General features: G+C 34.0%; 1 protein-coding gene across 2 annotated transcripts in view; it reads left to right on the top strand.

Moving 5' to 3' along the window:
* LOC106685097 (ABC transporter G family member 20) overlaps positions 1-18,030 on the top strand; it is a 28,697-nt gene that overhangs the window by 2,058 nt on the left and 8,609 nt on the right. Inside the window, exons 2-12 of one of the 2 annotated variants that reach the window (XM_067050596.1) lie at positions 4,710-4,833; positions 4,914-5,057; positions 5,851-5,983; positions 10,306-10,460; positions 14,340-14,447; positions 14,778-14,871; positions 14,942-15,073; positions 15,986-16,113; positions 16,195-16,423; positions 16,492-16,666; positions 17,773-17,888. In XM_067050596.1, the coding sequence (XP_066906697.1) occupies positions 4,954-5,057; positions 5,851-5,983; positions 10,306-10,460; positions 14,340-14,447; positions 14,778-14,871; positions 14,942-15,073; positions 15,986-16,113; positions 16,195-16,423; positions 16,492-16,666; positions 17,773-17,888 (1,374 nt within the window). In that variant the 5' untranslated portion in view covers positions 4,710-4,833; positions 4,914-4,953. The remainder of the gene's footprint in view (positions 1-4,709; positions 4,834-4,913; positions 5,058-5,850; positions 5,984-10,305; positions 10,461-14,339; positions 14,448-14,777; positions 14,872-14,941; positions 15,074-15,985; positions 16,114-16,194; positions 16,424-16,491; positions 16,667-17,772; positions 17,889-18,030) is intronic. The other variant, XM_067050594.1, reaches the window with a different exon arrangement.

Below are 18,030 nucleotides of genomic sequence, written 5' to 3'. Positions count from 1 at the left end.
CACACACACACACACACACACACACACACACACACACACACACACACACACACACACACACACACACACACACACACACACACACACACACACACACGCGCGCGCGCGTCCTCATCATACGACTTCAGTGCTGCAATGGTGGGAGACTTGGCCATTGTAGCATCTAATGCCACAAGACTATTCACTACAGAAAAATCTTGAGAGCAAGATTAAACAGCTTCTCTCCTTCATTCCCACCAAGAACAACGTCCACAGTAAGATATGGAATTACGCCTGCGAAATCAACCCATCGAAATTGCAGATAGTCACACCCAAACAAAGGAGGTCAGTCCACCGAGGAAGAATGCTGTTAAATCTTGCTTAAAATACCTAGGAGCATGATCGATGCACGTCTCTGCTTTAATGTTTAATGCACGGAGTATGTCAGCACCAAATTTGCTAAAGTAGCATCCTTTTTGTGACACCTTATGCTAAACGCTGGAAGTCTCAGAGAAAGTAGCCGAAGGCTTCTTGCTACTGTTGTCTTCTGCATTATGTTATATGCTGCCTCGATTTGGAAAGAAACGATGGTTACGGTTACCAAACCACACAAATCAGGAGACAGATGATTTCCGTTTATCCCAGAGTTTCCTTAAGGACGGTTAGTGCTTTTCGAAGTGTTTTTGGTGTGAGATAACCTGAATGCCGCCTGTGGTATTCCTTGTTGAAGAAAGAAGCAGGCACTATGGACTACGCTCTCACGCGAAGAGAACTAGAAAAAATTCTAGAGAAGAAGAGCGAAAAATTACCATCGACCAGTGGTAGCAGCGTTGGGAGGCTGCAGATTCCGGAGGTGGACACGCAGGTTAATACCCGATGTGGGTTCGTATCATGGCTGCCAGCATGGTGAGGTGGATTTTTACATAACCCAATTGTTGACTGGACATGGATACTTTAGAGCCTACTAGTACCGATTTAAACTGGACAACTCCATAGAATGCTCTGGGTGTCAGACTGTCGAGGAAACAGCGAAACACGTGTTTTTTGCTTGTATTCGGTTTTCTCAGGAGAGAAGCGAATTGCAGAGAGTTTGTGGAGGACGTATCACACCAGCAAATGTGGTAAGCTATATGCTGCGCTCAGACCAGTATTGGAACGCAGTGAAGATTTTCATCACAGACGTCTTTAAGAGTTTGAGAGCGGAAGAGAGATCCAGAAGACTTGATTGACATGGAAATATGAAAACCATGTGAAGAAAATGAGGCGGCACTCAGCCATTTCCCTCCATGAAGTAATCCCTAGTGGTGGTCCCGTGGAGAGGAATGAACAGTTGTAGGGCGGTGGTGTTAGTGGGTAAAATCCCACACATGGATAGGTACGGGCCTATACGTGTCTTTTCAAGATTTCCACCGACCCTCGTGAAAAAAAAAAAAAAAACACACTCACTCACACAAACTCACCTATACCCAATTTAGTTTTGCACTTAACTCTCTCCTTCTTTCCTCCTTGTAACGGCAAGAATGAGCATTTCTCTCACCAGTACACACCTAACGTGACATCTTTTTTCTCATATGAGCGTTTTGCTCACCTAGATACCTCATGCGTTTCTTGTTTTAAATCATGAGCCGAAGCAAGATCTTAGCTCTTTTGCGAAATGTGGATTCTTCAGCCTCTGATAGAAGAGCAGCTACAACTTACAATTTCAATTTAAAATCGTGACGAACCCGATACATTTTTTCACAATAAACACATAGACATTGCACTGTCGACAGAAACTCACTTTACTCAACAATCACATTTCTACATACGTGATTACATTACTTATCGATCAGACAACACTTCAAACTCCGGATCGTGCATCTTTATCCATAAATCCTTATCCCATTCCCTCCTCCCTTCCACTCCAACTGACGCTATCCAATCAACCTCTGTAATCATTTCAACTCGTCCTTTCCATTTAACATTATCAGCTGTATACTGCCCCCCTGGTTATTCCCTTTCGTACAACCACCTTGATTCTTTATTCCTACCCTTCGGATCACGCTTAATTGCTGGAGAAGACTATAATGCCAAACATCAACGATGGGGATGTCGTACATCCAATACCCGTGGTAATATCCTTTCCCGTGTCACTACCTCCAATAGTTATTCTATCCTCTCGCCCTGAGTCCTACTTACTGGCCTCCATCCCTCATATCCTTGATATATTTATCTCATCCCACATTTCCTGTTCCCGGACCATCATAGAATCTATAGATAGACCTTTCCTAAGACCACAATCCAGTAATCCTTTTCTTACATTCGAACTTCGATCCTGAACCCTCTCCATCTTTATTGATTAAAGGACGAGTTAACTGGGACAAATTTCGTGATGATTTAGAAAACATTTTTGCATATACGACAACACGACTATCAGTAAAATTAATGATACCATACATACTAACTTGTCACACCACATTCGCATCTTATTAAAGGAAAAACGCAGAGCAAGAGCGAAGTGGCACAGGACTAGTTACCCAACAGATAAAACATATTATACTAAATTGACAAAAAAAACTTAAAACAGAACTTAAAAAATTCAATCTGCAAAATTTAACTAACTGAAAACCTCGCGACTTCTGACAAATCTTTATGGGCGTCTACTAAGAAGCTTCTCAACTTCAAGAATTTTAACCACCAACTGAATCTCAAACATGGACAAAATCGGACGAAGAAAAATCTCAAATATTCGGTCAGTACCTTTCTAAAACCTTTGAGCCACCCCCTAACATCCTTAATTCAACCAACCTTCAACACATTGAAGAAGAATTGAATACCCCACTCTAAATGACCCTACCACCTAAAACATTTCATCTATCAGAGATATCCAACATCATCCAGAAGTTACCATTCCACAAAGCTCCTGATTATGACCTAATTACATCCCATGTTCTAAAACACCTTCCTCGAAAATCTGTTATATCTACAATGCTGTCCTCAGATCCACATATTTTCCTGACCCATGGAAATTATCCATAATCAAAATGATTCCCAAATCTCGAAAGCCGCCAGAACACCCATCCTCTTACCGTCCTATCACTTTGTTACCTATCTTGGGCAAAATGCTTGAGAAACTTGTCTTAAAACGCCTGTACCCCATCCTAGATTCCAACCACATAATCCCAGATAACCAGTTTGGATTCCGAACATCCCACTCCACTATCCAGCAATGCCATCGTGCGGATGATGTCTCGTCTTCATTGCGCGGAATGTACTGCTCGGGAGACTTTCCTGATGTAGAACAGGCTATTCATCGAGTCTGGCACCCAGGACTGCTATAAAAGATCCATAAATTCCTACCCCCTACATATTTCCTCATTATCCGTTCTTATCTCTCAGAAAGGTTATTTCAAGTAAATCACAACAGCGCATATTCATCCCTGTTTCCTCAGTTTGCTGGTAGTATCCTTGTAGTATCTGCTCAGGGTAGTATCCTTGGTCCTATCCTTTATATGGTTTTTACAGCTGACATCCTAACCCATCCTAACATTATTCTCACCACTTATGCCGATGATGCAAGCCTATTGTCAGTGAATAATGATCCTTCCATTGTTTCCCAAACCTTCAATCCCACATCACCACCCTTGAAGAATTAAAGCTGGAGGATTAAAATAAATTCTAATAAATCCCACCAAATCACATTTACCTTTCGTCGTAAACCTTGGTCTTGCCCTACAGTATCTTTTAATAATACCCCACTTATTCCTGTTGAACAGATCCGTTACTTAGGACTACATCTGGACAAACGACTGATATGGAATCCTCATACAAGACTGAAGACAGAAAACTGCTCTTCGACTATTACAACACGTACTAGACAAACGGTCCAAACTTCCAATCCATTACAAAAGACTAATCTACATGACTGTTATAAGACCTATCTGGACATACGGAGTTGAGCTATGGGGCTTCACTAAACCATCGAATTCCTCCCGAATCCAATCCTTACAGTCCAAAATCCTTAATGCTCCTTTCTTTGTAACAAATCAAACATCCATCAGGACCTCAATGTCCCATATGATGCCGATTTGGCCAGAACCAGATACCAATCCTTCAATGATAAACTTCCCAACCACCCAAAGCAACTCGTTTCTAACCTGGCTTCTCCTTCATTACCTTATAATCCTTCTAGGCGTCTGAAAAGAAGATGGCCTCGAGATCTCCTCTAGAAATGTTTTTAGAGTTCTATCAATGGGTAAATTCCCCACATGTTTCACACACATGTCATTATATCACTTACAGCAAATTTACGTGATGTATATATATGAATACAGTTGTAAATAACAATAAATAAATAATTTAAAAAAAAAATTGTATTGATATTAATTGTAAAAATATTTTTCATCATCAGATACAATCATATAACAAAAATAATATCAATGTCATATTGCTCTTTTGGATGTCGTCCATCAGAAAGGCGAAACCTAATAGAGTGTTCGTGTGTAATCAATCGCTTTATCAGAAAAGCTCAGGTGGTGCAGTAATACAAGCAGTGCGTGTTGCGTCAATCAGAATGAAGGCGGGACTGTTGGTTTACGCAATCTAAAATAAATAGTTCTATTTCTTTTTACTGCGGTAAAATAAGGATACTTTTCTCTTATAAAGCAGGTGGGCTCAAATATTAAGTACACAATATGTTAATCAAGTATTAGAACTGACATATTCCTAAAATCAAAAATTATTTTATTCAGAATGTGCTTAATGATTTATCTGATCGCCGTTTCATGCAACGACCGGATCTCGTGGCCGATCTAACTGAAAGATAAGTTTATTGGGAGACCTTGATCGAACGCGACATCAAGCCCAGTTGACTGAGTGGGTTTGTCTATCAAACCTTTCTCTAGAATTATTAGAATTTATTTTTCTCATTAACTGTATATCTTTTTCTCATTTAGGCTCCAATAAAGAAATAATAAACTTAATTACAACTTTAAAATGACAGAAGTTAAGTATTGCGTGGAAGTCATTGAAGCATGCAAGTATTACAGTAAGAAGGCCGTTTTGAATAACTTTTCAATGAAAGTTGAAGAAGGATCTGTGTAAGTTAATATTTTTTAAATTCTTCAACTTCTGGCTGTTTTGAGTCCAATTAGTCAATATTTTTATATTTTATCCTCCGTAAATTTTGAATTAAAAATTTATAAAACTTCTGAAAAAAGCTCAACATACGTATCTATCTCTTTTTATTTATATTTTATAGAATTTTTAACTACTTGATTCACTGAAAACTAGGCCCGAAACTGCATATGACCAAGTTGAAGTCATTCTGTTCTTATCACACTTCATTTTCATAAAAAAGTAATTAAGCACTCATAACTTAATTTTATATGTTCTAATAGTTGGATATGCTTGAGACTGGTTAGTTTTGGCAGTAAAAGATGGTATTCCTTACAAATAAAACATTCTAGAACTTTGTCTAATGTGCTTTATATGTATATGTATATATTTAAACTATCAAATTAATCTTCAGATAACACTAGATTTATGTATAATATTTACAAATATGTTAACAAAACATCTTAATTTCTAAGTGAGCTCCTGAATAAAAACATGTTGATATTATAATTTCGAATTGATTTTTATGAAATGAAATTGAGAATAATGAAATTTATTTTGTTAATTCTATTATTTAATTTTTGTTGCCATTAAAAATTACACTGAAGGGCTATCACTTATATAATGTGTGTTGCGGGCTCCAGTTCCTCCTCATCTGCCTGGTTTAGCTGGCCCACGGATTCTGTCTTCTGCTGGATCTCTCTCTGAATCGATTCCTGATTATAATTGTTTAAACATTTGAATTTACAATTCATAGAACGCCTCAAATAATTCCAGATATGCATTGCTGGGCCCTAGCGGATGTGGCAAAACCACACTCCTTGGTGCTTTAGTTGACCGGATCGAACTTGATTGCGGTTATATCAAGATGACTACCAAATCCACCTCTGAGATTGGCTACATGCCACAAGTGAGTCTTTTCCTATTTAATTAATTTTATAATCATTAACAAATGCAAACTAATCAGATTGTTCCGATAAATTTATTTTTGTATTCAAAAGCTTGTGTAATTTGAAATGTTATCTCGAATTATCAAGAGGTTAATTGTGGAAGGGATCCACTATATTTAATAAGTTGATTGTGGGGGGGGGGGAAGAGGAAAGATAATTTATTGAAAGAGATACATACTCTATATTAAGATAGATACTATCAGCTAGTATAGAATAGATATATACTATGAGATACTATAAAATAGATATATACTAACAGATATTATAAGATATATACATACTATCAGTTAAGATCCACAACTACAATTCCTAATAATTTTCACTCATGCTTCATATTAAAATCTGTGTATCACAAATCAATATTTCCTCCCAGCCTCACGAAAAAAAGTTTAGGACCCCTTATTTTGTTTTTGAGACGTAGGAAATGAAAACGCAATGTAATTTAAGATCCCGTATCGATTTGTTTTAACTTTTCTGATTTCTAACATATTATCACCCATTTATATGTTTTTTTAGAAGCAGAAAATGAAAATCCTACCGATATATTCTGATTTCTAACATATTATGGTCCTTTATAATGTTTTTGGAGATGCAGAAAATGAAAGTGATATCTATTTTAAGATCGATTAATTTTTAATTTTCTGATTTCTAACATATTAGAGTCCCTTTATATATTTTATGCTTATCAGAAAACATTTAAAGAGACTTAATATGTTAGAAATTAGAAAAAAAAAAATCGATCTTAAAATAGATATCCTACCAGAATTTTTGGATTAACGCAGGGTTTTTCTAAATCCTCGCCATTGCTGTTTTTCTTGAAATTTATTTCTTTACTTTTAAACTTGGCTGAAACTTACGGACCGATCCCTCCACGTCCCAAAAATTCAACTGGCATAAGCCACCACAACACCACCTGGACCCTGCACATCACCTTAAAATACCACAAGGCAATCGAAGGAATTAGAAACTACCAGATATACATATACATAACTATCTATATGTATGTATTCAATTACTTATTTCGTCAGGGGAGTACGAAAAAAAAAAAAAGTTTGAACCTCATTTTTATATTGACCAATAACTTCCTTACTATTGGTTTTAATGAAATTCATTTATTCGTTGGAGAGTAACACATTGCTACTTCAAAGATTTAAACAAACCAAAAAAAAATGAAAATCATTGCTCAAAATACGCTATTTTTTTGTAATGAGGAAGGGGGAAAACCGGATGCTAGTTGGCTTGAATCGTATTAAATTAATGGATTCTTTTTTTCATAGGTTTATTGAAATTTAGAAATGTGCATTTATTTATGGAAGGAATGATATCTGGTTCGGGCAAGATCGGTTACATATGGAACATTAAGGTCTTTATGTATGATTTTATTTGTGACAAAGTAAGGAGAATTGAGGATTTTACGAAGGATTTTTGATTGTAAGGAATGGATACGAGAGGAATTCGAAGGTTTAGTGGAGACCCAAAGCTCAACTCTATATGTCCGGATTGGCCTGGCAGTCATGTTGACCAGTTTTTGTAATATGTTGGAAGTTTAAACCGTTTGTCTAGTAAGTGCTGTAATAGTCGAAATCTATGTGCAGTTTCCTGTCTTTTCAGTCTTGTGTGAGGATTCCAGGCTAGTCGTTTGTTCAGATGCAGTCCAAGATAACGAATCTGTTCTACAGGCGAAAGAATATTGAAAAAATAAATAAATCTATATTGATAAAACACATGAAGGGTCTGGTGTGCAGTACTTTGCAGGGAAGTACTGTTACTAGACCAACGGTTGTGCAAGGAGATTTGGTCAAGATCACTCATCGCTGATTGGACCTTGGAGAGATTTAGTATTAACTAAGACTTATTCTGGTTAAAATAATTTTGATTTAAATTGCCTTTTATTTTGTTATTTTAACCATTAACCATCTATTATAGTCAGTAGTAATTAAAAATGCATAAATATGATTTATGAATGAATATAATAATTAAATAAAGAAGAATAACAAATGTATTTTACTGTAAATACTTCAGTGAAAAGTGATTTTAAAAAACATTTTTATAATATAAACTGTAATTTTCTTTTTATTTAAAACCGATGTTTCGGATTAATTTTTCTTATACGAGAGTTTCTTAAAAGTATATTTCAAGTGCATTATTTTCCTACATTTCAGTTTTAGCTCATTAAAAATTTTCCTATAAATAGAAGTGTCCCTTCTATTCTAGGTTCTAGAGGTTTTAGAAGAGGTTTTAGGAAGAAAGGTTCTAAGAGGAAGAACCTTTCTTCACTGTATATAAAAACCCATAAAGACCCAAAAAATCACGATTGCAATAGGTCGTTTAGCTTCTTTTTTTTTTTTTTTCATGAGATCTAAATTATTGAAGATATTAACAGCCATTAAATTAAATTATTGGAGATATTAATATAGAATATTAAGAGGTATAGTGAGTCTAAGATGAGTTTATCTGTGGGCAAAGGAGGGAGAAGGGTGCGTAGTGGCAAACTCATTTTAGACGTATTGTAAAAAAACAAAAAAAATTGTTACGGCAGATAAGGGTTCAAAAAGAAACCTTTACGAGCCCAACTGTGAAGAGTAGTCAGAATAAAATAGATGAATTGCCGAATTTTGTTATTGTTGTATTTTAAGTAATTGAACATAATAAACTGTAAACAAAAAATTCAAACATATGAACTGGGAAAATAAAGAAAGGAACTTAACCCAACTTAAAACTATTACAAAAATTAAATTACGTTGAACAAAACAGAAAAAAATTGTCTTCATATCACCGTGGGACCTCTGTGAAGTTGGCCCCTCATCCAGACTTTAGGCTGTTTATCTTTTTTTCTGGCAAATATACGATATTGTTTCATAAGGATAGTTTTTAGAATTCATGGGAGGGGATGGGGCAACAGAACTCCCGAAAACCCAAAAAACATTTCGCTTAAAAAATAATTCTAAATCAAAAAAATATTGCCCCCTCCCACGATATCTAAAAATTATCCTTATCAAACAATATTGAATTGTTGCCAAAAAAAAAGATAAATGTCTGCATTTTTCAGTTTTTCGGACTTAATTAAATATTCCTGAGGGGAATTTTTTTCTTAGTTTTTCGGGAGTTCTGTTAGCCTTCCTAAGTGTAAGAAAATTATCCTAATTAAATAAATCCGTAATGTTTCCAGAAAAAAAAATATTCGGTGTCAAAGTTGCACAAAAATCTTGCGTAGTTTTGAATTTTTTTTTTTTGTATTAAAAAACATAAATTTTTTTTTTATTGAAAACTTTAAAACTCATATAGCAGCAACTAGAATTCTAAGAATTTTTAATTTTTACGTCTTCTCAGGTCAAAAATTCGTGATCAAAAATTTGTAGAAAATTATTTTTCGGTTTTTGGGAGTTATGTCGAGAGTTCTGTTGCCCCCTCCCCAAGAGTTCTGAAAATTATCCTTATTAATTAAATCCCTAATGCTGCCAGCAAAAAATATGTACGGTGTTAAAGTTGCACAAAATACCTAATCGACGCGCGTGTATTTGACTGGTATTATTGATTTTTTAAACATCAGAACTATATCTATAAGCAATCGAGAACTCTAGAACTCTTATAGATACTTCTAGAACAAAACAAAAATTGTAGTATTTCGAGGATGGGGGGCCAACTTCACAAAGGTCACGGTGGGTGATTGATGAGGCTTCTGCTGTGGGTAGGTTATGTCCTCCAGAATGTAGATTCTGGAAAGAGGTAAGACGAAAATGGTTAAGCTGGCGAAGATGACCAACTGCTGGCTACTAACACTAAGTAGATTGAGGAAACATGCCAGCCGATGTGTGTGCACACAATGAGACTTAAAGGTGAATTGTTTATTTTTCACGGTATAAAAACAAAAGAGAATATCTGCTTTTAACACAACAAAAACATAAGCAAAACTGTGTATGTGACGGCCGTGCGGGCTGTAGCGTAGGTCACAGTGCGCTCGTTTCGGAACGCTGTGGGTTTGATTCCCACCTAGAGCAAGGTTAACATTCATTTTTCGGCGGTCCCGAAGAATGAGTCTTAACACTTCCAACTTGGTTAGTTGGGCAACTCAGGTAGCCCAAGGACCACTAGGCCCATTTGCCGGACTTGTTCCCCCAACCAAATATCAGTACCAGTACCAGTATGTTACACAATCGATCCTTTCTTTTTAAAACCATATGTTGGCCGTAACATTATTCAAAAGTATAATCTGATCATTTCTGATGAAATCACTAATGTGAGCTAAAGTAAATCATAATCATTCTTAAATTTGTATTGCTAGGAGGTAGCGCTGTACCCAGAATTCAGCCTCAAAGAACACCTCATCTATTATGGACGAATATACTCAATGACGACTGTAGCGATATTGAGCAAATCGGAAGAACTGAGGGAGTTCCTACAACTGCCACCTTTGACTACCATAATTAGCAAAATGAGGTAACTATTTAAAACGTCATTTAAAAAATAAAATTATTATTGATTTTTTTTTTTGTATTACATATCAATTTATTTCTAGAATAAATCCATGTATAATAAAAGATTTAAATTTTTGTTTTATTTTCGTTGCATATTATGTATTAAATTTCATGCCTGGTCCACTGTGAATCAATGACAATCGATCATCATTAAACGGAATTCAATTCATAACGCAAAAACTAGTCCATTTGCAAACGATTCGGCACTGTCGATGCGTTGAATTGATCGGCAGTCGAAAATCTATCTAACTTCACGGATTATAGGTGTTCAGGGCCAGCAGGTGGACTATGATTTATATTTCTTTCCCCAAGACAGACCAATTGTAAATCAAAGATACAGGATGCTACCGTATACATGTTCTATAGTAAGGGGTGGTTCTGTAAAAAGTGAAATAAATCTGAATATAGATGATGAATCTGTTAGTAATGTGTTAAAGGTAAAAAGGTTTTAGTATACCAGATCTTTTAAGTATAGGATTGTGAGCAGCCTAATTTAAAGTCCATGATATTTGCTAAATGCAGAAGAGCTCCTAGCAAATTTTCTGGGCAATTTCTTTTTAATCTTATTATCTTTACAATAATGAAATCTACAATAGTTTCATCACATTATCTTTCCTCCACTTCACTTGTGCTCTGTTTCCTCTTTTTTCTCCATTACTTTATTAGAATTAAAATTAAATATTAAAAACGTCAAAAACAAAAACAACACAAACTATGAGCAAATAACCTATCGCAACGATAACAGACAAAATGGTGTGGAACTCAGCTGGTCAGTTGCGTGACGTCATTCTCAATTTAGCAGACCTATTAATAGGCTCTCAACCATGTTAAATGTTATATCGTTTTAACATGCTAAAATAAGAAAACAATTCTCTATTTAATACACATTAACATGATAAACAAAAGATCATGAATACCCCCAATGAAGACATCATAATTCCAGATTAGCATAAACTGAATAGAGTCATTACTTCTGAGCTTCAAAGCGACACGCCTCCAGTTGTCTATTGAGCCTCTCCCTCATCTGGGGTAGTTAATTACCGGTGCTTACCAAGGGTAATAATCGTATTTGAGATGCCATTGTAAAGGTATTTCTGATAATCATGATATCTGCTTTAATAGTTTGTGCCACCTGTATTCCAGCCTTTACCAATTCTATAAAACCTTGTTAGTTACTCTTCATAAAATAAGGAAGAAAAGTTTCTTGTGAGCTTCACGAAACAGTATATTTATCAAAGATGATGTCAGAAGATGCCCTGACAATATATGTTCAATTAGTTTTGATAGCTGGTTAGGAGGTGAATAGACAGGACGAGTCTTAAGGGTGTTGACGTAAGTCCTCGAGGGATGGCAACTTCGCTTTATAGGGTACTAGTTTGCAGTTGCAAAGAATGAATAAGTCCTCCGCAGGCTCGTATGATAGGATTAAAGGTGTAGGTAAGAGAAAGTGTTCACTAGGAGCAAGCGTGAAATAAGACACATCACATCATAATAAGATTGGAAAACAATACTGAATGTAATTATTTGCTATGTCCTAAGGAGGTTTTTTTTCCCCGATCCTTCTAAAACATAAAATAAAAAAATTAATTATTAAATCGAGGTGTAAATAGTTGACCGTAGATTAATGCTTGGAGAAGTTTGTCGGGGGGTGCGGTCAGCAAAGAACAACATAAATAAACAAAACCATATTTATTTATTTTATGCCGACGTTTCGACCTGTGTTTCAGGTCGAAACGTCGGCATAAAATAAATAAATATGGTTTTGTTTATTTATGTTGTTCTTTGCTGACCGCACCCCCCGACAAACTTCTCCAAGAAGTAATTATTAAATCGCATTGAATACATCCTGTTTCTACCGCTAGGACTTGAAGTTATACAATGAAATACTTTCTGAGGTTTTAATCCATCCACTCTGTGAGAACTCTACTTAAATATTTGGAGGTCAGGCGCCTCTGTGATGCGCCAACTCAACATACTTAGGCCTAAGGAGGTGCCGTTTTATCGGCATCTCATGATTCTGCTAAGAACTCCTGTGAAAGGAACGGCCTGTAAGAAATTACTCCATTATGATTGAATATATCCTTTTGTGTAAAATTTATTTGTTAAAGTATTACATTTGCAATTATAATAATACTGACAATCATAATAATGATATAATAAATAAATAAACACCACACAACACTCGAACAGACTTAGGTGTCTGGCGGAAAGCGCTGAAGATCTTAGTTCTGTCGGGCGCCCATAGGTAGCATCGCAGCAACAATATTCAGTACTGTTTGATCAACTTCTTAAAGAAAGTCATTGGAAAAACTAAGAAATTTGAGAATATTTTGTCAATTCCATGCAACTTTATGTTCTGTACGTACAGATACAATAATGAAGGTTATTGTTCCGTATGGTGAATACCTAAATATTCTGAGGACACTGTTAACTGTTTGTTAAATAAAATGCATTACCACACCAATTATTTTTTAAATTGCTTTTTCACTTTAAATTCTTTGAAGTAATTTTTTTTCATTGTTAGATTGTGAAAACTTATTGTTTTTTAATGTTTATATAAACTTATATCTAAGTTACTGTTGGAATCACCATTTAAAGCCTTCTAAGCGAAACTCTATAAAGTCAAGACTGACTATGTATCTGTAACTTGACACACCAGACTGACTATTTTGTGGAAAAGGAAGAGCTATCATCCACTGTGTCTTGAGATCTGCATTAGATATAAAAACAATTAAATACTCAATTTGTTGCATTGTGTTTTGTTTTTTTTCTCACCTTCCAATTAATCTTTATTTCAATATAATCGTTATTTAAAACAAAATACAATATATACATACAACACGAAACACACACACAAATATATATATGTATATATACACATACATACATACATATATAAACACAATGTTTACAAAGACCTTATAAGGCCTTTAGGCATTTTAGGAAGGGATATTAACGCTGGTTGAGGAGTTCCCTTTATTTGTGTTAACACAGTCTTTATTTATTTTGAGAGGAGAGGGGCTGTTCTTCTAGTTATAATGATTAATCCAAATTGTGACTGCAGAGGCTGAAACTCCATTTTAGGCGAGGAGGTTGGATAAGGGGACAGTGTCTTGCTACCTCCTAGGTCTCGACAGAGGGGTAATATCCTGGAAAATGGGTTAGCATAGGCCTTCAGCACAGCAAAAACATTGATATTCCTTGGGCTCTGGCACAGTGGGAAGCTGAAGCTCTTCATACATGCCACCATTCTTGGCCCTCTGTAGCGTGGCATACTTCCTCCAAAGGACAGAGTTGTGATAACTCTACAGCTTGTGGAGAGTAGTTCTTAACCTTTTTCTGGTAGAAAAACCCTTTTAGTAGAAGTAGAAAAGGATGGAAATTTTTTTTTTTTATAGAAGTAGGAAAATGGCAGAACCTCTACATCATCATTTTATACAAATTAAGTGATTCGTATTTTCATAAAAAGCTAAGAAGGGATAGGGTATCTACACAACATCCCCTGTTCAAATTTGAAGAACATCTGAGCTGCTAAGGTTCAAAAATCTGTTAGTATGTTGACATGGAATGGCCCATTCCTAAATTATTTTGTGGAACCATTTTGCTCAGCAAAACTCTGGTTAGGAACCACTGTCTATTGCATCTTGACCTAGGATGTCCTCATAAACAAGCTATACCCTCATCTGATACATCAGTTCTGGGATATCAAGAACAGTGTTGCCAGATTAATGTAAAATAGTTAAACATTAATTATAAGGGACAATGTTATAATGTCAAATAGTCGACAATACTTATCAAACTTTGGTGGAAATAATTATATGTTATATGTTGAACTTTACAGTGGAGGACAGCAAAGGCGTGTATCCTTATGCATCACACTGTTACACAGCCCAAAACTACTTATTCTAGATGAGCCAACAGTAGGAGTGGATGTTTTATTAGCAAATAGGTAAGTAAATATTTTTTTAGCTGTTCATTGATAATTAAATAGCCATTTTTTTTCATATCATCATAAATATTTGTAAATTGATCTTAAACCCAGGTAATTACCCTTGATAATAATGTATAATTTAAAAGCTATAATGTATTGGTATTAATGTATCATTTGTATACAGTATTACATTAAAAAATAAATATGTATGTTGACATAATAATATTATATTTATCTAAATTTACTTTTATCAACTAATTTAATCTCAAATAGTTTTTATTTAATATACAGTCATTTAGCAATCTACAGGTGTGCATTTTTAATAATTTTATTAATCTTTCATTTTAGCATTTGGGAAAATCTTCTTTACATGTCACAAAATGAAGGTAAAACGATAATCCTAACTACACATTATATAGAAGAAGCTCGGAGATCTAACACTGTAGGTAAAAACATGAAGGGGCTTCAAACACTTTGATGACTATTTTTTTACTATAGATTTTTTTTTTCAGATTGGTCTCATGAGAAATGGAATCCTTCTAACCCAAGATAGCCCTGATACTCTGATGGAATTTCATAATTGCAATAATTTGGAACAAGTTTTCCTTAAATTCTGTGAACAGAATTTGGAAGAAATTAGTGATGTAAGTATATATTGCACATTATCTAAGTTATGGTACATTTTTTGTGAGATAGTTTATATTCAATAATTATGAAATTTATTGATTTTATTTTTATTTTATTCAAAGAAATCAGTGAAAAGAGAATCAATATATTTAGAAATACCTTACTTTATTACATTTTGGAGTTCTGTTACCTCAATCCAGAAAAAAATTAATTTTAATAAGTGTTGCTCTATTAACTTAAGTAGATCACCTTTCACCTTGAGGTTGTTGTAGATAGGTATGTTCAGATGTCACCTTAGCAATCTCGAAGTTGTAGCAGTATCTGTTCGATTCTAGCTTGGGCGGGTGGACTTTTATTTTCTGGTGGCCTCATGAAATGAAAAATCAACCTTCCCTCTCTGTTTAGAATAGGGTGGTAAAGATAATTAATGATGAATGAATATTAAATATTGAGTGAGTCACATTTTTAAGTAGAGTCTTCAGTACAAGAGGAGATTAGAGAAATGAGGTGTGCCTCGGCAGCTCTCTATGATCTTGACAATACATAATCAGAAGTAGCATTCAATATAATAAACTCATCTGGATATTTCCTCTAATTTTAATTTGATTATTATCTTATAGACTTATCACTTACATTACTGATTAGTATTGATTTAATTTCTCATTTATTTTATTTAATCATTAGGATTTATCTATGAATGTTATAAAAAGCCATTAAATTAAATAGTTGTTGGCATTGTGAGGGCATCAATAACTTGTAGCAGGTTTTGCCATTGATATCAAGTAACTATAACTTGATTTTTTTAAATCTTTTTATTTCTTTAAAATGTTGTTATAAGGTAGGTCAAAACAATATTTTTCATAATTTTTAATTCTTAAATCTATATTATTAAACATTTTTAGTATTTTTTATGACATACTCTTTTTTAGGAAAAAATAGAGGTGCAAGGTTATGAAAAAAAACCAAAACATCATCTTAAAAAGACTAAGATTCTGAATGCTCACTGTGTCTTAGCCCATATATTGAAAAATTTATATTGGATGAGAAGAAATATAACGTATGAGAATATTGTTTTTAATTTGAAATATTTTCTGCTTTGCATTCAATAATACTAAGCTGTAAGTTTATTATTTGTCAGGAATATGTTGTTCACATTCGCTCTTCCTGTAATACAATGTGTATTAGTGAGTATAACAGTAGGAGAAACACCATCAAATCTATCACTTGCAACAGTGACTTATGAAGTACCAGGAGGAATACATGAATGTTCTGCTTCTCTCTGGACTAAACCTTTATCATGCGATGTGGAGGATGTGCCATTCTCATGTTATATTATTAAAAAAATTATGGATAAAGATATTTCCATTGTGAGTTCTATTTAAGGAATGCAAGATTTTTATTTATTTGTTCTTTTTTAATCATGTTTTATTTTTAGGTACAATATGCTTCTCTTGAAGAAGCAAAGAAATCTGTTCAAAAAAACTATCAATGGGGTGTGCTTTATTTTAATAAGGAATACACATCCTCACTTAAAGAAAGGTTTAGACTAGATTTAAAAAATGATACCATCATGGAAAACAGTGAAATTAAAATTTGGATGGATAACTCAGGTGAAAATTTGATAACTGATTTCTTATTAGTTATTAAACTTTAAAGAATTGTTGATAAATATATTAAATGATGAATCAGAAATAACTAATTGTGAGTTGGAGTAGTTAGTCTACGTGTATAAATGGTGATTTATCTCAATTTTGTTTAGTTGCGACAGCTACTATCTATTGTAATTTGAAGTGAAGTCATCCTATTCACAACAAATTAACATAGATGATAGCTCTATTATCAAAATAAATCTGAAACAAATTTCCTTTTATACAATTAACCCAAATATGTATTTACCCTGATGTACCTGATTGACTATAATCACAGTAGAAAAATATTATATATTGATTTTATTACTTCATTTTTTAATACCTTTAAAATTATAAAAGAGTTTAGAAGGGTGGTTATGTGGTTCATATTTAGCCCTCAGTGAACATCTATGGGTTGATTTGTCTTATCGAACAAAGATATGCCTAATATAACTAGAATTTCTTAAAAAAATTATAGGTTTGTTCTGAAGGAGTTAATTTTAGACCAATAATGTGTTAAATGTAAGCTTTATAACTTCAAGAGTGTTGTGACAGGTGGGCACAAATAAAATGTTTTTAATGTTTTTACTGTTTTATTTGTTACTGTTATATAACATGAAACGTTCAAACTGTAATGAGAACACTACTAGTGCGAGACTACTAGAGAGAACTAGCTTCAAAGTGCTCACAACAAAGAATTCCCTTCAAGTGCTAGGCAAACAAAGAACATAATGGCTAGTGAACTACAATTGATATATTCACAGTTGACACAGAGCAACTTGTATACAATAAAAATGAATTTTTATATTACATTTTAACAAAGAGGTGACAACACTTATTTTTATGAGTTCAAAATTTAAACCTGTATTTTAAGGAAAGTATTGACAAAAAAAATATTATATTCTTAATTCCTTCCAAGCAAACCCTGTTATATATTTTAAAATACTGACAATATTACTTATCTGTTGATCGAAGACCAGAAAGAATAATAGTAACCCCCTTTATTGGCCATTAAAAATAGAAAAAAAAATTAACTTTAAGTAATGTAAAGATATATTTTGATCCAACAATAAATTTCAATTTTTCAGATACTATAATTAGTAGTACTTTAAAAACAAAAATAATAAAAAGTTTATTTGACTTTATTGGGGAACTAAGTGATGGTTGTTCCTGGCAAACTAAGGGAGCTGCTCTTCCTATTGGTGTAAGTTTTTTTGCTTTAATTTAATGATTGAGGAAATCAAGTGCTTGATGAAATGACAGAAAGTGAACCTATCTCTTAATGTTCATTATTTTTTATTAAAATCTCTCTCTCTCTCTCTCTCTCTCTCTCTCTCTCTCTCTCT

Source organism: Halyomorpha halys, unplaced genomic scaffold (genome assembly GCF_000696795.3).
Source record: "Halyomorpha halys isolate HHAL.00 unplaced genomic scaffold, Hhal_1.1 Scaffold657.1, whole genome shotgun sequence".
NCBI lineage: Eukaryota > Metazoa > Arthropoda > Insecta > Hemiptera > Pentatomidae > Halyomorpha > Halyomorpha halys.
The sequence above is the reverse complement of the archived record's forward strand: the minus strand, read 5'-3'. Positions and strand labels throughout refer to the sequence as shown.